Source organism: Acipenser ruthenus, chromosome 9 (genome assembly GCF_902713425.1).
Source record: "Acipenser ruthenus chromosome 9, fAciRut3.2 maternal haplotype, whole genome shotgun sequence".
Lineage (NCBI taxonomy): Eukaryota > Metazoa > Chordata > Actinopteri > Acipenseriformes > Acipenseridae > Acipenser > Acipenser ruthenus.
The window spans coordinates 45961615-45974316 of NC_081197.1; the positions used below are offsets into that span (position 1 = coordinate 45961615).

The following is a 12702-nucleotide window of genomic DNA, read 5'->3' on the forward strand; positions in this document are numbered from 1 at the left end:
TATCAGGATCTTCCCTGGTACTGTGTCCCTCATTATCCGGAGCTCAAGAGGGTCTTGCCTAGGACTCTCTGCAGGGTTCACATTGCCAGATAATTCATTGTCAAGAGATTACATTGTTTTCTGTTGGAAATTCCAAGTGGTCATTACCATGCGTGCCTGATCCACACGAAGGCCCTCCATAATGAAAGTAATTTCCCTGATTCACTGTGGCTGTCAGACATCAATCTCAGCTCCAGTAAGTAAATTACACATAAAAGGCGAGCATTTATATTTCCAGAGCGGTGATCCATTACTGATAGCATACCTCCATTGTGAATATTTACTTTCTGTACCTTTGTTTTTCAAAAATGCATAGCAGATTTGAAACTTTGCATATCTGTCTGTCTATTTAAAACAAATCGAGGTTACTGATAAGAGCTGTTGACATACTTCGCGCATGATTGTTTATTTTCATAATTTTAAATCATAGACTTGTTAAAAGGAACAGGCTTCAACATACACAATACAATACTACAAAGCACTGTACACTATGTTGAGTAAGTCTTTTTACTTACAAGTAAATTGTGTTTTGTGCAAATGTACTTAATTACAAATTTAATTTGCACACCGCTGAACCAAACAAAACAGAAAATGACATTCAAAATTAAATTAAGTCAGGTTTTAAAGTACATTTACACAAAGGTATCCTTACTACAGCTTAAGTCCACTTACTGTAGCATTGAAAACTAGACCCACTGATATTTCTTACCTTACCCTTCAAAAGAAAATCCTCTATTTATCTCACTTTATATTTTTAATTTACAGTGCCCTATTTTCTCCCTGTTTTCTCCCCAATTTGGGTGTCCATTACCAAGCCAATTGCCCCTTTCCATTGAGCAGCTCCACAGCAAAGTGTTTCCTCACAGCTTACCTTGCAGAGCGACTTGCTGAATGCGTACTGTGCACACTGTGTGCGTCCAGATCCGAAGCTGAGCCAATGCTTCTTGAGTCCTCTGGCTTCAGGTCTAAATTATTTCCATTCCCAAGTGTCAACCTACTGCCTTTCTTCTCTGCTCTGAGCCTATACCGGAGAAAAGAGACAAAATTGTGACAAATTAAAAGGTACATTTTCACTGATTGTCCTTGATCCAGAACCGGTTGTACCAAAACAGTTCCACAAGTTGGAATCCTTTTCAGCCAATCAGAACACATGTTTTACCTTATCCATTTTGTAAGAATAACATCATTCACAGTGTACTATGTCATACATAACTTCATATATAAGTTGTATATATACAGTATAGCATCCTTAGCGTGCTGAAAGTAACTGCTGGAATAAAAATAAAAAATAAAAAACACCTGTGTTTCTTACCCTCTGTGCCTCGAAGCATCTATCACATTTCTTAGGGCACTTCTGGTGGAAGTGGGGGTAACAGATCTCTCTTGACCATTCTGATCCGACTGTGCTTTCAGGTTCACCTTTTCATCTTTGCTTTTGCCTGAAACCACAGGAGAAGAATACATCAGCACCCAGAGAGGAAATAACTTTCACAACCAAACCATAATGCACAATGCAGCAGATTTCACAAGTGAGTTAAATCTTTGTGCACGCACCCTTTAACGCACACTTCATTTAAAACGTGTGTTTGTAGATTGTGTTGAAAAAAGGTTAATAAAACCCCTCTTTAAGAACAGCCCAGAAGATCTTTATAAAACAAAAACTTGTCCACTCGTTATTCATCAAAACAATCTTTTAAATCAGGTGCAAGATAAAAGTTTCACGAGCAGGGCCGTGCAGGTTACAACCCTGCACATTTGAATTCTGATGAACTGTGACTGCAATGAAATGCCCTCAGTGTCTGCCACGTTCTGTGAGATCTGGAAGCTCGCATCACCTCTATGTGATCAGCAAACCCTAGGGATCCAGGCTTGCATTTTTCTATTACAGAGGGGAAAACCTCAGCAGAGCACTGCTTGATAATTATAGAGACCCCATGGCAATATTCTAGGGGTTCAAACACAATCTGCAATGCAGTATACAGAAGAAATTCAATATCAAGAGCAATATAATCTAGGCAGAAAGTATTGAGGCTTAGAATGATCATGGTGCCATTCCGAGGAGAGTGGCATCTTGGTCTGAAATGACTACTGATATTTTTTAATTGCCTTTATCTGTGGTTTTATGTACATAGTGTGTTGTCTAGTTATTGGGAATTGTGCACAATTTTGAAGAACAATAAAATCATTATAAAGTCTTGGGTAGGGTTAAGTAGGAGAGTAAATAGGTAGTGAATGCGTGTTCCACCAACTATAACTAATCAGAATTCTAAGTAAACAAACGTTTCAACTAGTGCCTTCTTCAGTGTATTAGATGCATAATGTATTACAATTTGGAAATGTATTGTGATTTTGTCAAGAGTAATTTAACAACAGCATTTCTAACTAGTACTAGTTGCTCAATTGAAAATCACAGTTGAAAATCCCTGATAAATTTTCTTTTTTTCCTGACCAAACAGGATTTTGGATTTTATTGACCTGACTATTGACCTCAGTCTGTTCTGATCTGACTTTCCAATCCAAAATGGAACTGCACTAAGCCATTTGTTGCTTGATGGTAATTTCTAAATAAATAAAGAATACTTATTGACTTAAGCATGGTTTCCTGTTGATAAGCATGGTCTTAGAAAAATACATATTTAAATTCCACTCTCGTCTGCGGCTTTGCTTTAGCCTTATTCTTTGTAGTTCAGCCTCATTTTTAATTCAAGGTGTATTATGCTGTTTATTTATTTTTTTACTTTTGCTCTGTTGTGATCTCTCTCCTTCCCTGCTGAACCTCCTGAGAGTTTAAAGATGTCACTCATGAAAACTGCAGAGGAGATCACCCCACACCCTTAATTGCTGGTATTTTTCTAGAACTTCTATAAATGATTATCGCCTTTAATTCCTTAAGTGAAGCTAGGGGAGAAAATCTGCAGCAAAGTCTCTTCTTCTGAATGATCTACTTGGAAGTGAAGCTAATAGATTTCTGAGACGATTGCTGACATTGTGTTATGTGGAATTCTAAATGAAAATTCCATAGAGCGGAATGTTTCACCTGTGTCAAGGTATCTCAATGTTAGAGCCAGGTGCTCCCCAGCTGGGATAGCTTGTCTCATTCCCGTATTCTGCTTTTCAATAAGGAGCAAAGCCCTCTCTTGCAGCTCATTAAATGAAGCTGGATCCATTCTCAACCATCTCCTAAAACTTATGACATCTTCTCTCTGTAGCTCCATCATTACATTATTATAGCACCCCAACTTTTCATGTCTCCTAACCCAGGCCCGAACCCAAAACTTTCTATTTTTCTACTTTCCTATTCTTCCTCATCTAACATTGCTATGAAAGCAGCGGCAGCAACCTTCCCTTGCAGCATGTCGACGTCTCGTGACAGAAACGTGCATTACGATTGGGTTGCATTACGTTGTTGCCTGTGTGTTGCCAGCTTGTCGACCGCATGCTTGTCTCCCGTGTGACCACCACAAAATGCAAGGCAACACGCAGGCAATAAATGTGTTCCTCTTGTTACCCTGGACAAAAGTCGCCCGTGTGACCAGGCCTTAATGGAGAGCTTCACATGATGGCTTTTTTAATTGTTTACAAAACTTCCCATTATGTTAAAGTTGAAACATTTAAATGTTTTTAACACTACCAGCACAGTTTAAACATTTAGATATTTAAATTGAATATAATACCCTAATTGCAACTCGTTCCACCAGTTTATTTTCTCAAATTGACGCTATCACAAAAAAAAAAATTCTCCTTTTATCTTCAAAACTCCACAAAACCCATTCCTTGACCCCTAAACCCGGAAGTTAATTCTGCTCACCTGGCGGAGCCCTAGCGATGGACTGCTTCACCACTTCACTCCCCTGGCTGATCCCCTGCATGAACCGCTTTGATCTCTCCTCGTAGAACCACTCCCCAGTCACCACCCTGAGTTGCCTGGAAAGCAAAGAGAATTCAGACTCCAAGGAGACTGCATAGCACTCTTTTGGAGCATGCAGAAACCAAACTGGTTAAAGCAGTATTCCTGGCTTATTGGTCACTGTATTGCTATGTAGTTAAAATACAAAGGTCAAATTAATGGTGCTGATCAGAACACACCACTGCAAAAGTGCCGGGGAAATAACACCTGTCCTGTTTTTATTGAGTAGTGGGGTTCTGAAAATATAGTGTTATATGTCCCCATGTGTTGCTAGAACTGTTTAAATAACGTACCTGTCATTTTTGTTTTTATTGTTAACTTTAAAATCGATTTCAAAGCTCTTTTCAAAATGGCCATTCTAGTTCACTGGAGTTTGAGATCTGTCCTCTAAAATCATCATGGATCATTATTGCTGTGTTACCTGTTTGACAATGTGGGCAATAATCCTTACACTATCAGTGCACTAGAGCGGCCATTTTGAAAAGAGCTTTGAAACAGACTTTAGTTATAAGTGTAAAAAAGTCGTCAGGATGTTAACAATAAAAATAAATAATTGCAGGTACGTTATTTAAACTGTTGTAGCAACACGTGGGGACGTGTAACGCTGTATTTTTCGGAACCCTGCTACTTACTCTTTAAGTTCATAGCAAACACCTGGAATAGCTCAAACTGCTATTCAATGGGACTCCTATATCCATCCCTTCTGTACAATATCCTGGCACACGGTTTTCCTGTTACAAACAGCAACATTTAATCCTGATCAGTTGGAAATGGATCTATTTAAAATATATCTCTAAAGTAAACAGAAGATTCTATCTTCCACGCAGTGCCTCAGAACTAAAGGAACTGCATATATTAAATAATGCAGTAAAACTACACTGTACAGATATTATATAGATTAACTGCACTTAGTTAAACTGTAGTCACTGGGAGAAACTCACAGAACGGGGGCTTTCAGAACTACAAGCCAACTGAAAAATTTACATTTTAATTAACAAGCACATCAACTACAATAGAAAGGTCTTTACACAATAGCTAAGTAAAGAAATAATCATATTTATATATTCTGTATACCAGCTGCTAAAACCAGATAAGTTTAGTTTTTAAACCAACATGGAATGAGACATGAAGCCTATAATGTAAGTGTCAGACTGTATGGCACAACAAAAGCTCTTGCAAAGGAAACAATATTGATTTGTTGCTGGGCTGTTAGAAGAGACTCACACCTTTTTTTGTGACACAGAACAAGATACTGTAGCTAGATGTACTGTGAGACAAAAGTGCAAGTAATTGTTTGGATTTCAAAGAAGTGTTGATTCAATAGGACTAAGTCATACTGGAGTCTCTACTCCATATAGGACTCTTCTGCTTCTTTTCAATACAAGGATAATACTGAAGTAACAAGGACGAATTTTAAATAATGTGCTCCACTGTGACTCTGTGTTCACAATACTTTTGGCATTTTATTTTATTTTAATGTTTTGGCAAAGTTCATGTTTTTAACATGCATACTGCAAAGACAATGGGCCCTATTTTCCGCAGTGTTGTCATGTAAAGCATGACTTGTTTTGTTAAATGACATGCATTTCCACATTGGATGTGCCTTAAACAAGGATGCATAACTTAAACGAAGGGGCACTTTCAACACAGGGGGAGTGGAAAATCCAGCCTGAAAACTTTCAAGATAGTAACTATGAAACACTAGCCATTGCTCAGACAGCTACAAAACTCTTTACTGTACGCAGTGTGCTGTCTTTAAAAGTAAGTAGCTTCAAATGTCACTTTAACTGCTTTTTCTTACATTTCCTTTACAATTATATGTTGCTTATGCAATGGGCAGTACTGTGTGACACACTGCTGTTACTGATTGTGACCCCTGTTGGTGAGATGAGATGAGTTTAAAAGCTCTAAAACCATGAATGCAGACGAGCCCGGCACTTTTGCACAGTGGTTAAGACGTTTGCGGTTTGTGTGGGGTCGCCAGTTCACTCCCAACCTCCATCCTGTTGAATTTATCTGGCCTTGACCTTGCCTAGAGATTCTGGCTACCCACATCTACTCTCTCCCAATCCATACAGATTCACCCCTTTAAGTTGCTTATCCCAAAAAGCCATAGCAATTAAACATTGCTATTCCACCTCTTGTTAGAAACATGTTAACATTTTGACTTTCAGATAGGAAAACAAGCATTTGACAACTGTTGTTCAGGTGACTGTTGTTTATTTGATGCAGCCACAGTTCTTTGTGTTCTCTTTCCACCGTGTTCTATTGAACTGGAAAATAACCAATTAAAAGATCAAACAATGTTTTTTTTTTATTTAGTATGTCCAATTATAATCCCCCCCTCCCGATTTTCTCCCAATTTGGAATGCCCAATCGCTTTTCTCCTCACCGCAGCAGTTCCCCACATGGCTCAGGAGACCCGAAGATTCAGTGGGCGTCCTCCGATCCCACGACCAAGCCAGCTTCCTTTTTCACCCAGGAACTCAAGAGTGGATTTCAGCGAGCTACCAACGTGTGGAGGACAAAGGCCAGCACTGCAGGTGTCTGCTCTGAGCTCACTGGGCACCTGGCCAGCAGGGTTTGCTGTAGAGCGATGAGGAGAAACAGTCCCTGTCGGTTTTACTTCCCTAACCCACAGGAGCACCAAAGCCAATGCGTCCCCAGCGAAGACTGGCCTACTTCACACAGCCAGTACGCAAACCTGTGCTGTATGACTCACCCTGCGCAGAACGCGGCTGTGCTTTTAAACTATGTTTTTTTTTTTAATATATACTTTATTCACTGCAGATGACCACTGTTTACAGAGCATAGTTTATTTCCCTCAGTGAAATACACATCAATGGTTACATAATTGTGCTGAAACCACTGACAGAAAAGTACCATGTACTGCCCGGTTTGGACAACTCTGTTGAACAATTCAAACCCAAACCTGCTGTTTAATCGTCTTATCTTGTAAAGCGCTTTGTGATTGTGGTCCACTATGAAACGCGCTATATAAAAATAAAGATTATTAATATTATTATTATTATTATTATTATTATTATTAATGCCTCCCAAATCATGAATATTATATTGTAAACTGCTACATTATATTGGAATACAGAAAGTGACATTAATTACAATGAACATATGTAGCTGTACAGTAAATACTTTGCTAAATACATGTTTCGTTTCGTAAACCAGTTTTTAAAAACGTAATTTCTTTCTACTGACACGTGAAGTTAAATAGTGAACACAGTAGCAAGTGCACTTTGCTGTATGTGATGACAATGTAATCAAATATATCATTAATGCCACTTAATCCATTATTTGTTCCCACACATTAGAGTACAATGTCTTAACAAAGTTTGTTCCGGCAGCAGTGTGGAGTAGTGGTTAAGGCTCTGGACTCTTGACCGGAAGGTCGTGGGTTCAATCCTAGGTGAGGGACACTGCTGCTGTACCCTTGAGCAAGGTACTTTACCTAGATTGCTCCAGTAAAAACTCAAATTGTATGTAAACATAATGAGATATCTTGTAACAATTGTAAGTCGCCCTGGATAAGGGCATCTGCTAAGAAATAAATCAATAATAGTGCAAGCGAGCGCCTTAATTAATATGCAAAAGAGCCCAGCTCGTCAGCATGGGGATATAGAGCTCTCATTTCACAGACAATGGTCAGAATCCATAACGGCCTGTTACACTTGCGCTGTAAATGTCTTTTCCTCCTGTCCTTACTTCCCTTGTCTGTTCATGAGACTTACAAGATTTTAGCGCAGATGGTGCACTTCCACTTGCTGTTCTCCAACACTACGCGGCATTCCTTGCACACTCTGAGCTGGCACTCCTCACACACATCCCCTCGGTCGAAGATGAGGCCCAGGCTCTTCTGGCAGCGGACGCACACCCGCTCACTCTGCTGCTGGTGCTTGTGCCGCCTGGTCCCACCCTTCCTGCGGATCTCCAGCAACTCGTTCTTCAGCTTCCTGCGAAAAACAAGCAAACAAACACAGTCCCTGTAAGATACAAACACAGATCAAAACCTTTGAGAATGTAAAGCTGCATTTCCATCTGCCACCGGAATTGACACTGATTTTCATCACCAGCAGATCATGATCAAATCGATTTCAGCTGGAACTCTGGCAGAACTCAATAGCTTGATACATACAGGTGATCTGTGACTTTTGTGTAATTTCCGGATTGTAGTGTAGATTACAGATGAAACCAACAGCAGCCCCAGTTTGATATTGGAACAAGATGAGATTAAGTTTTACAGAATGGTTTCATGGCATAGATGAAAATTATAAGGTACTGACAGGTATTAACCTTGAAGTTATTGGTTAAGCGTTATAACCTGTGACTGAATACAGAGAACCTGCTTGCAATATGTGTGTCTGACCATTTCAATCTCCCAGTTCAGACCCCGGACAAGGTCAAGAAGGTCCTGTACAGTAATATATAGCCACCTGAACAGAAGGAAGAAAAAAGGGCCTTATCGATGAAATCTCCTTCGATGTCAGAATCAAAGACAAGTTATGCAGTCAGTAGACGCTGCACAAAAAAAGCACCCTCCTACCCATCCACTCTTGATTCTACAGAGACATAAGATTTAATCCTCACTGCCATCTTGCCATAAATATGGAAACAATCAGTGACAAATAGCTGCCGTATTCACCAGGTCAAAACCAACTGGATGATTCCATCTAGAAGTTCTAAGAGGAAAGAGATATGAAGAGCTTTAGCTTCTAGATGCGGTAGAAGCAGAGATTTCTAAGAGTTTGAAAGGGATGTGACAGCGAAAGTCAGACTACTCACGACATCTGCAACTGTATCAGGTAAAGCAGGGATCATTGTGCCATGCAATTTGAAGAGATAAAGAGGGGAATAGGACAGCTGCAGACAACTGTGGCATTAGTGAGCAAGCATTAGTATGCACCAAAACAGTGCACAGGGAAAAAAATACTTAATGTATTTACACACAGTGAGGCACACTGACTAAAGCTCATAAACATCTCATGCAATGGACTGTAAATTATCTCCGGAATTAAGTGCACTCTTCTCTTTCAAGAGGTTAGTGAAATGCTTTCTCACATGGTCGAGGTGTTTCATTTGGACTGGGGAAACTACATTTGCAATATGAATGCCTTTGTCGCCATCAGAACTCCCAGTCAGGGGCATTTAATGTCAGGGGATCTGCCTGTTATTTGCAAGTAATAAAGATGAGTCTACCTTGTTATCTCAGTGATCGAGATTCTACATGAATGCACTTGTCTACTTGAAATTGAAATTGCCATTGTTCCTAAAACATTATTTTATTAAATAACACCATGGAGCTTACACAAATGTGGGTTTTAAAGTGACGTTTTTTTTTCCCAATCCACTGAGATTTTAAACATCTTAGTAAAGAAAGTTTAATTTCCGTAAGCAAAAGCATTATTTAGATGGGATGTTCTTGTGTGAAATATTAATACAAAAATAACTCCAACCATGTTAACTTGTCTTAGGTGACATTTTAATATACATAGGTAGCTGATGCTCGTTATGCAAGCAGAAAGAAAAAGGATGGTGTTACAGTATGCAGTGAATTCAAAACAGGCGTATTCTTCAGGGCGCCGAACAGGTCCAGGATGCTTTGGAAGACACTCAGGTTTGTCCCCAGAAAACACAGAAAGTACTTTGCAAAACTACAGGATATTAGAAAACAATTTAGTATCATCAGCCAATCAGCTTCCAGCTATAGCGGGCATTAATACACAGTAGATACCTGCTGGAACGTCACCACATCACCTGCAAATCAAATTTGAAATCAATCTGCGCAAGTACTGACCTTTCCATTTTGACTTTCTGTTTTTAAGCTTAGTTCACATCTATTGGACAGCAAATACTAAACAAAGAGGTAATTGGTGCTAATTTATTTTTATTATTATTATTATTATTATTATTATTATTATTATTATTATTATTATTATTATTATTATTATTTATTTATTTATTTATTTATTTATTTATTAATTAATTTATTAATTTTTTTCTTAGCAGATGCCCTTACCCAGGGCGACTTACAGTTGTATACAAAAAAAAATACATATCAATAATTACAGTACAATTAAGAGCAAGATACAAAATACAATGACTTCAGTCCTAATAAGAGCAAATACAAAATTGGGGGTAGTTCAAGAGCAGATAACAGTGTTGATAGTTACATCAGATAGTTATTATCCACCAAAACCAGCCAAACAATAATTTGCACTGACAAAAGCAATCAACCCTGTACCCGCAACTGCCGCATCAGCCAATCACAGCCAGTTTACTCGGCTAGGGCTCAGCATTTTTCAACAGCAACAAACCGATGCATGGACAATTCAGCAAAAATCCTTTTCTAATCGCGATAGCGCCCTCTTGATGAAGGCTCTACTATATGGCCTTGAATTTCGTTAGCGCCCTCGCCTTCGGCCCGGCTACGCATAACTCCAGTCGTGGTCAACTACCACGCAGTAGAGTCTTCATCAACAGCCCCTATCGCTTAAATACTGTGCTTTTATTAAGAAACAAATCAATTCCCATTAAAATTTAGCAACAATAAAGTGGATGAGAGCTACTGTAATGTAAATCAGTTAATCATTAAACAGTTTTAGATACTGTAATGTAAGTTTTAAAATATCTGTGATCTTGAGTTGCTTTTGTGCCTACTTATTTTAAAACACAGTCCTTTCAGCTATGTATTTTTGACATTGTATCTTTTTTGTGATCTCTGAAAAATGGGCAAGGGTTGGAACGGGCCAAAATGAAATAATCAAGATATGCGTCACACACGTTTAGTCAAAATTTTATAGGGTCGGATATGTGAGTGCTGACTGTAATATCATACCAGTACCCCCAGAATCTTATGTAATATACATTTTCTCCACTGTTTCAGTTAGGAGATTTTTGTTCAAGTAACTTGTAACTGTAGCAGATTACTTTTTAAAAATAACTTCCCCAACACTGTCCATAACTATCCAATATATTTTACTAACATACTACATGGCCACAATTACATCACCACAGTTTTGGATCACAGCATCCTTCCCGGATCCTCTTTTTGTTTAAGTAACTTGCAATTGTAACACATTACTTTTTAAAAGTAACTTTCTCAACACTGTCCATAACTATCCAATATTCTACTAATGCACTGCACAACCACAATTACATCTCCCCAGTATTTGGATCACAGCATGCTTACCGAATCCTCTTCTCTTCCCGTTTTCTTAGGTTTTCATCTTTCTGCAGAACTCCAAGAATGATCTCCTTCTCGTTATCCAGGAGGAAAGACAGGTTGATGATCTCCGAGGTTTTAGCCATGTTTCTTTACTGTTTATCCAGATAATACAGCTCTCACAGTATACAGAGATGTCAGGGAATCAGAGAACCACAGATGGATCGAACCAGGAGATACTAAAAGGAAGTCCAAAATGTTACATCATTTATTAAAAATCCTGAAACGTAGGGTCTAGCTGCTTTGTCTTTGGCGATGTCATCAGCGTGGGGTGCACAGAGTATAGGTTTCTGCTCCTGGTCAGTGTATTTTAATCCAGTCTTTGGCTCTGGTTGCTGGCATTGTGTTCACAGTGGGCATCGTGCTCTAAAGACTGCTCTCGAGCTGAGCCGTGTGGTGAGTCTTGGACCATCGGCAACTGTTATTGACAAAAAGAAAAAGAAAACAGAATTAATGAAGCTAGTATAGATAAAGAACTAATAACAATCCTTAAAATTATAATAATAACTACAATGAATATAATTATTAAAAAAAAAAAAAAAAAACCACTAACAAAGCCATTATTTTTTGGCAACAATTAATTGATACACTTCTGCTTTCACTTCAGTTTCCAGATTAATAATAACCTCTTGCTGAGTCCTTTAACAAAAACGTTTACCCAAAGTGGTATTTCATTTTCAGAATTCCACAGATAGCTGGCGTAATGCCTGCATTGCTCTGTTTCTCTTAGTGTTATGTCAGAGTGCTCTCCTCACATGTAAATTGTGGAGGCAGCCTTTCATTCCTTGATGTACTGCACTGTACTGTACATGTATGAGGCACACAATGCACTTGGATTTGGCAAAACAGACAGAGTGCACACAGCCGCCAAAATGTCCCCGCCTCTCACTGAGTGATGAGGTGGAATGAAGACATTGAGGATAATGAGTCATACATTGCATACAAATGAAATGCAATGACAACAATATCAAGGGTTTTGTAGCTTTTGCTAATGTGTGGGAGTATTTTATTAAATGTATTATTTATTCATTTGTATTATTTTCCTAATTTACAATGCACTTCCACTTTAAATACGTAAATTACAAAATGATATATGTATAATATAAATAATTAATGTTGTACATTCTAGAAGGAAAACAAGCAAAGCTTATACATTTCCTGACCAAGACCAAGTTTCCACTGCAGTCTCATGAATTTTTGCCTCTGTCATATTCTAGTTGACAACCTAATAATTTAAATATGGCCTGGTCATATTTGAGACGCTGCGGGCCTCAATTTGGGAAGGAATGAAAATATCAAACTAAGGCAATTATTAACAGGAATTTGTTATGGCCCTCTACAGTGTTGAGATTGGACATAGAAATAAAACAACTTTTGCAGTGAGTTATATCAAAGTAGAGAGAGTTGGTTATTTCTGAAATCTACAGCTGCTCAACACATTCAGGTGTCACAGCGACACTGAAAATAGTTTCTGTTCTTTGACAATATAAATTACACTCATTTGTTGTTTTCTGCATAT

At 38.5% G+C, this 12702-nt stretch overlaps 1 protein-coding gene across 3 annotated transcripts in view; it reads right to left on the reverse strand.

Moving 5' to 3' along the window:
• Nucleotides 1-12702, reverse strand: part of LOC117405751 (synaptotagmin-like protein 5) — a 78762-nt gene that overhangs the window by 19176 nt on the left and 46884 nt on the right. For all 3 annotated transcript variants that reach the window (XM_034009106.3, XM_059030091.1, XM_059030092.1), the window contains exons 2-6: nt 11151-11601; nt 7693-7914; nt 3848-3963; nt 1352-1478; nt 911-1060 (exon numbers count right to left, since the gene is read on the reverse strand). In XM_034009106.3, the coding sequence (XP_033864997.1) occupies nt 911-1060; nt 1352-1478; nt 3848-3963; nt 7693-7914; nt 11151-11269 (734 nt within the window). In that variant the 5' untranslated portion in view covers nt 11270-11601. The remainder of the gene's footprint in view (nt 1-910; nt 1061-1351; nt 1479-3847; nt 3964-7692; nt 7915-11150; nt 11602-12702) is intronic.